The sequence below is a fragment of the Halyomorpha halys genome, unplaced genomic scaffold (assembly GCF_000696795.3).
Source record: "Halyomorpha halys isolate HHAL.00 unplaced genomic scaffold, Hhal_1.1 Scaffold1165.1, whole genome shotgun sequence".
Classification (NCBI taxonomy): Eukaryota; Metazoa; Arthropoda; class Insecta; order Hemiptera; family Pentatomidae; genus Halyomorpha; species Halyomorpha halys.
In genome coordinates this window covers 57469-64392 of record NW_027106615.1, presented here as the reverse complement: position 1 = coordinate 64392, position 6924 = coordinate 57469, and the positions used below count along the sequence as shown (strand labels likewise).

The 6924-nt window shown below is 27.1% G+C and overlaps 1 protein-coding gene across 2 annotated transcripts in view; it reads left to right on the top strand.

The window, feature by feature from the left end:
- Nucleotides 1–6194, top strand: part of LOC106688627 (retinol-binding protein pinta) — a 32936-nt gene extending 26742 nt beyond the window's left edge. The window contains exons 2-7 of one of the 2 annotated variants that reach the window (XM_014433189.3): nt 1342–1478; nt 4306–4465; nt 5090–5342; nt 5425–5535; nt 5616–5718; nt 5800–6194. In XM_014433189.3, coding sequence (XP_014288675.1) covers nt 1355–1478; nt 4306–4465; nt 5090–5342; nt 5425–5535; nt 5616–5718; nt 5800–5945 — 897 coding nt within the window. In that variant the 5' untranslated portion in view covers nt 1342–1354 and the 3' untranslated portion in view covers nt 5946–6194. Of the gene's footprint in view, nt 1–1338; nt 1479–4305; nt 4466–5089; nt 5343–5424; nt 5536–5615; nt 5719–5799 lie in introns of both variants that reach the window. The other variant, XM_024360314.2, reaches the window with a different exon arrangement.
- Nucleotides 6195–6924: the final 730 nt, after the last annotated feature.

Sequence of the window (6924 nt, the reverse complement as noted above, 5' to 3'; positions counted from 1 at the left end):
TAGGGGTATTCATGATCTATGTTAAAGCGTGTTAAATGGAAAAACTCGTGTTAAATCGAAAAAAATTGCCTTCTTTTGCCGTGGTAAAACGAAATAACATTTAACATGGCTGAGAGTCTGTTACTTGGTCAGCCATCATCATCATGAATACCCCTGTTATATGTTATATCGTTTTAAATTCGTAAAAGGTGGAAATATTTTTCAATTTAACATGAAGTTTTCCGTTTAACATGTTAAACTAAAGATCATGAATACCCCCTTTATAAGGCACTCACTCGGTCGTAAATTAAATTTTTTGTGGATTAAATTTTTGACAACACTGGTTTGTTTGTTTTTGTTTAATGGCGTAAAACATAGCTCGTCATCGAAGGCATTAATTTCTAATTTATTTTATAATTTTATTTTTCGTCTATTCGGTATTATGTTTGCGACAGCAAACTTTTGGTTTTAAAAACTGAAATAGTAATTTTATAGTTTTATCATGGTCTCTAAGGGTTTTTTAAATATTCGTAAAATATGGATATCCCTCGAAGATATGGTTGAATGTCGAATCATTGGTAAGAATGCAACTGTTTTTTATCACAAGCATCAATGGGTTTTTTAGGACTGATTTCATAAATTGTCAATTTTTTCTTTAAAGAGAATAATGCTGATACTAAATTATGGCAACTGACTGCTGTTTGAACATTAACTATTGTAATTAAAGAAACATTTTAAAAATTTTCATTTTAGTGTTTTATGACTGAAAATGAGTTTTAATTATCGTCAGGACTTGAAACAGAAAATCAGTAATGCGCATGCGCAAACAAGTTTAATAATGTCAAAATTTTGAATGCTTTCTTTTTATATGGAGAAGTATATTATGAGTAGATTCCTCCCTGGATTATATTTTTATATATTCATTTTTTTTTTTTTTTAACTTATCTTAATTTTATTTTTAAAAAATGAGCTGTACAGTGCAGAAAGAGTGTAAGCCAAACTTGAAATATTGAGGTATTCTAAAGTTTATAGTTCTATAATGTTTCTGGTAAGAAATTTCTGATTTTTCTGTTGAAACTGATCAGTCACAAGCATATACAACTATTTAAAAGTATTTGAATTTAACATAATCAATATTAAATTAAATAATTACTTTTTGAGAAAAAAATTTTTATAACAGTATGACTAAATTCATTAATTAAAATTTAATCCTATTTTCCTCACATATATATTTTTTAATCATGGAAAACTACTTTATATTAATTATATACAAATAGAAGAGAAGATTAATTCAGATTTAAAAAAAAAAAAATGTTAAATATTATGAAAAATTAAAAAGTTCATAAAATTATTTTTAAGCAGAGTAACAGAAGACATGAAATTTCCTTGGAAAGTCACAGCAGAACAGGAGTGCGCCAAGGACCCCAAACTCAAACTAGAGGACATTCAGAAGATACAAGAATGGATGAAGTCCACAGAATACCTACCTCAAGTAGACGGTAAATGATTATTTAATTTTTAACATAGTTTATTTTTCAGGTTAGCTAGAAGAGTAACTAATTATACATTTATATATTCTCATCAAGGCATCACTGCTGTATTTCTAACTCCCAGACCCATGGTCAAATCTGGCTGTGGCAGATTATATATTCTGTTACTTTAGCCGCGAGTCAACCCTATGGGATTGGAAGCCCTCCTGGGGGACACCAAGCCTCTATAAAGCGGGAACCATTAATTGAGAAAAACTTTGAAGTTGAGTGTGATCATAAACATGTCACTTCCTTGCGAAACCATTGTTCAAGTAATAGTACTTTCTCACAAAGTATTTAACCTCATGGGCCGTCTACGCCCTTGAATATCCTGTTTTGACAAGAGTGAATTATTGAATTTATAATATACATGTTAAAAGGAAAACAGACTTGGTTTAAATACTATTGTATGTATTTTTTTTTTATAAGAAACAGATTTGAAGTAGACAATTCATCTATAAGGCATTGGTTTTAATTATCTTTTCCAATAGTTTTATAACCTAATATAATTTAAATACTAGAAGGTAGTAACTACAATATTAGAAACATAATCCTGTCTTAATATAGCCTGATTAGAACTATTATTTATTATTGACAAGTGGAGGATTTTATATTTTCAAGGAAGAAACAAAAATTAATCTCCGAAGGAAACTATTAAAGACACTATGATTCTCTGGGCTTAAGAAATTTATAAACAGCAGATATTTAAAACAGATTCTATCTTATCTCTTTATTCCATAAAGTAAGTTTTAAATTTAAAATTTTTTAAATTGCTCAATTTTATTATAAACATGGTTTGTTATTCAAATTTATAAAAATAATCTTTATTACAGTTATGTAACAATTATAGTATAAATCATTTGAAACTTTTTAACTCTTAGAGGCTATGGGTAATTTATAACAAAAAATATTTCCCTTTTTGTTTAATATTGTTTTCTTTATTATCATATCAAATTGGATTCGGATGATAGTCTTCAAGTATATACTTCTATTTTCCATTACCTATGTTTGTATTTGTATTAAAATTAAATTTTCTTTTTTTTTTAAATCAGATATAAAATAAAGTATCCAAAATTATAAATATTGTATTAAAAATGCTTTTATATGGTCTACTACATTATGATGTATGAGAAAGTAGGTAATTCGGTTGAGTGCAGACATAACAAGCTGGTGAAGCAACCTGTGCATTACTGAATTAGATTACGAGTTACATAATCTCATGGGATCTGATATCTCGGGAAGCCATATACTATCTAGATTAAACTGACTACTGATCCGAGTGAATATGATTACTTCTATAAAAAGTTCGATGAACTAACAATACAATAAAGCACTTTATTATGAAATATTTTTTTTTACGAATGTGAATATTGGTTAAACAAAGATTGAATTAAACATGATTTGGAAAAGTTCCATTGACAATTAATGTGAAAATTTTTAAAATAAAAAAATAGTTTAAGTAAAAAATCCAGCTGTATACTGAATTATTAAGCTAAAATTTCCTTTAAAAAAATTTAATTATAAATATTTTAGGATTATTAGCTGATCATATATAATTGAAGGAAGATGATCTTGGAGGCAAAAAAAAAAAACTATTAGACACTCAAGTATTAGCCAGAGTAGCATGTCTTCATTAGGGATAAATAAACGATAAATGTAAGATTAAAATAAGACTATCATACTATGTACAAAAAAAAAAAATTGATTTTCTCCTGTTAAGGGTACCCACTTTATGAGGCTGAATGGACACTGGAAGACTCCTGAACCCACAGGGTTGACTCATAACTACAGTAACAGAATAAATAATTATCTGTTACAGCCGGATTCAAACCCGGGTCCTTGGAGTTAGTAACATTATGCCTTACCATTGGGCTACTCCACTCCCAATACTACATAAAAATGAACAGGGTAAATTAAAAGAAATTGGTGTGAAATAAATATTAATATCATGCTTTGGTACCTTCCTTCAATATAAAAAAATACCACAAAATCGATTTCCAGAAGAGTAGTAATGGACTTTTATAATTAATCAGTCACACGTAATACTTAATAACTTTAGTTTACATAAAGTTTGGTAAAAACAGATTTATATTCAAATAAAGTCGCTGATCATTTATTTTTCATATGTTTGAATGAATCCCACTATTATCTTTATTTTGTAAAAATTCTCAAGAGTTTCAAGAAATGAACCTTTTTTTTTTTTAACAGTTAACAGTAAACTTAGTCTAAGACTAAAGTTAAATCCTGAACCTGCAACCAGACAGTAATCTGCGCTTAATTTTGTTAAATGTCTTAAATAAAAATTAATATAATCTCAATATAATAAATAGAACATTTTTATACTTTATAGAACACAGTTTTTATTCAGTAAAATAAGGATAATATACTTTAATTAACCCGAATGAAAAATAAATTCTTTTTGATTGAAAAAATAATTCATTGTTTACAACTGCCTGGTTATTTTTTATCAAATATCATTACATTACTTGCAAAAAAAATTAAAGAATAAAATCTAAAATTTCGATGCCTATATATATATTTCTGAAATATAATATATTCTCGCTAAATTATCGTTAAAACCATTTATTATCAAATTGAAGAGTTAAATAATAAAAAAATTGATAATGAGTCAAATATAATCTAATCAGTTACTGTTAGACGATATAATAGCTCATTTGACCTTTTTATTAAATAATCATGACTGATTAAATATTTATTTACATTTTTATTTTAATTTTTTTAACAAAATAACTTAAAATAAAATTTATTATTTATTAATCTATTCTGAATTTTACAGATGAGCTGATATGTCATTTTCTTCATGCTTGTTTTTACGATGTAGAACAAGCTAAAAAGACGATAGAGACATTTTTTAATTATAGGGCGACGATGCCAGATTTTTTCGACAATTGGGATCCAAATGCAAAAGAGATGCAAGAAGTAGTTAATGATATTATGTAAGTTATACATTTTTTATTAAAAAATATGTTGACTTTGCGTTCTTGATATCAGAGAAAGAAATTTTTATTCTATCCAATCATTCTATAAATCAATATAAACAATAAATAGATATATACTTTTTTAAATAAACAAATTTTCTTGATATACAGAATCTGTAGTAGCCAGCATAAATTAAGATGGGTGGGTACTTATTTATAAGTTTTAAACTAAGTTCAATTTAAGAATAGTGTAGGTAATAAAATAATCCATTTCACGACCAACCGTTAACAAAAGTTAAATGATTCTAAACTTTTCATCAATGAATGGCGAGTTAAATTGAGGAGCGAGAGTTGGCAACACCCCAGTTTCTCAAACATGCCTTATTTTGTGCTGGCTATTGTAGGACAAAAAAATGATGCAGTAGATCCCTGACTAACTAGAGTAAAGAATTTAAAAGTTATACATTGACTAGCAGACCCAGCGTTATATTTGAGGATGTATACACATTAATTGAACACTATTGAAACTTTGATATCAATTAATATAATTATCTTTTATTGGTAATAAATAAAAAAGAAAAAAAATTAATTAACCCTTATTTACTATAATTACCAGAATTAACATTCTTGTACTATTTTCAGAATAGCAGCACCATTACCGCAATTAACTGAAGAAGGGCACAGAGTAATTGTATGTAAATTAAATGATGTTTCTCCAGAACGATTTGTATATGCACTTTGTGTAAAGTGGATGTTTATGTCGAGTATGCATACTATGTGGGATAAGGGCATCATGAACGGTTATGTGATTGTCTATGATGCTACAGGTTATACGATGTCTCATCTTTTAAAATGTTCGCTTACTAATGTAAGAAATTACATTAATTACGGAAAGGTGAGGTCAATATATTTAAAATTTATTCATTAAGAACCATCTTAGATAATATCTGGATAAAATAATAATTTTATATTTTCAGAATGCCTCGCCTATAAGAGTAGTTAAAATTGTTTTTATAAATACTAGTTCTGTAATTAAGAAGTTGATGACCCTGGCCAGACCATTCCTGAACAAAGATTTAGTTAATATGGTAAAAATTATTATAATTTGAGAATGAGTATAGAACATAAATTTAAAAAAAAAATTTATGAAATAAAATATTTTTGACAGATGTCATTCCATACGTCGGCTGAACCGTATTTTGGGGGACTTCCTCCTGAAATGGTCCCTGAAGATTACAATGGTACAGCTCCACCTGTCTTATCGCTTCACAGTGAGTATCACAAAAATAATCCTTTTTTATTATTGATGTCAATTATTTGGTATTAAATATTTTAAATAAAACATGTTATAGGGGAATCTGTGAAATCAGTAATTTCGTCCAGAGAGTGGCTGTTGGAAGAAGAAAAAGTACGGATTAATGAAGCTAAAAAGCAAGGAAAATCAAAAAAAGATACATCTCAGCTTGAAGACTCCTTTACTAAATTAGAATTTGATTAAAATAAACTATATAGAATTAAATAGACAATAAGGTCAAAAGACTGTTTAATATCAATATTGTTATCAAGGATTTTTATCAATTAAGAGGAATACTATATGAGCTATATATATATATATATATTTTGATTCAGTTATAAACAAAGTTGTTCTGAATCATGTGCTATAAGAACTGTTGTATTTTTTAAATCCCATAAATCTTATTTTGATTTTCTCAATAAAAAAGAAAAACCTTCCCCTTTCCCAAAATCATTAGAACAGATAAGATTCATTGTTTAATTTTTACTTTTACTAACTCATATATGGAATATACATTAAGGAGAGGTATCGCGATGAAGAAAAATTTGAAATTTTTCAAAATACAAAGAGATAGAAATATATGTTTTAGGTCCCCCGATTCAAAATAACCAAGTATCATAAAATGGTCTGCGTGTTTGCAAGAGAACAGTTAGCTTAAAAATAAAAAATAATACAAAACTGAAATTGTATATTTTGAGTGGGTATACACCTGAGATAAAATTGACTGACCGAGAATTGCCACTTTAAAATATTTGATTTCTTAAAAGTTTTTCAAAAACGGCTCTAAAAATTTTGATTGACTTATTATATCAATATACAATTAGATGGTCTTTAACATCAGCTAGGTTTTATCCTCACTGAAATAGTTTGACAGGCCAAAATGGCGTCCACTTATATACCTTTAATTTTACTTGTTTTTAAAAAATCGATTTTTATTAGTAATTAAAAGTAGATAAATATAAACTATGATAGGATCTGATTATTAACATAAGGATGTAAGATGATAAATATTTCTTCTGGGTTGAAAACATTTCCAGAAGTAAAAGTGATAATATAAATATATTGTATATTGTTAGAAAGCTAAAGATTTTAGATAAAATAATATTTAACCACAAATAAAATCATAGAAAGTAAAGGAGAATGATGAAAAACCACATACATAAAAGGTGTGTTCTAACACAAT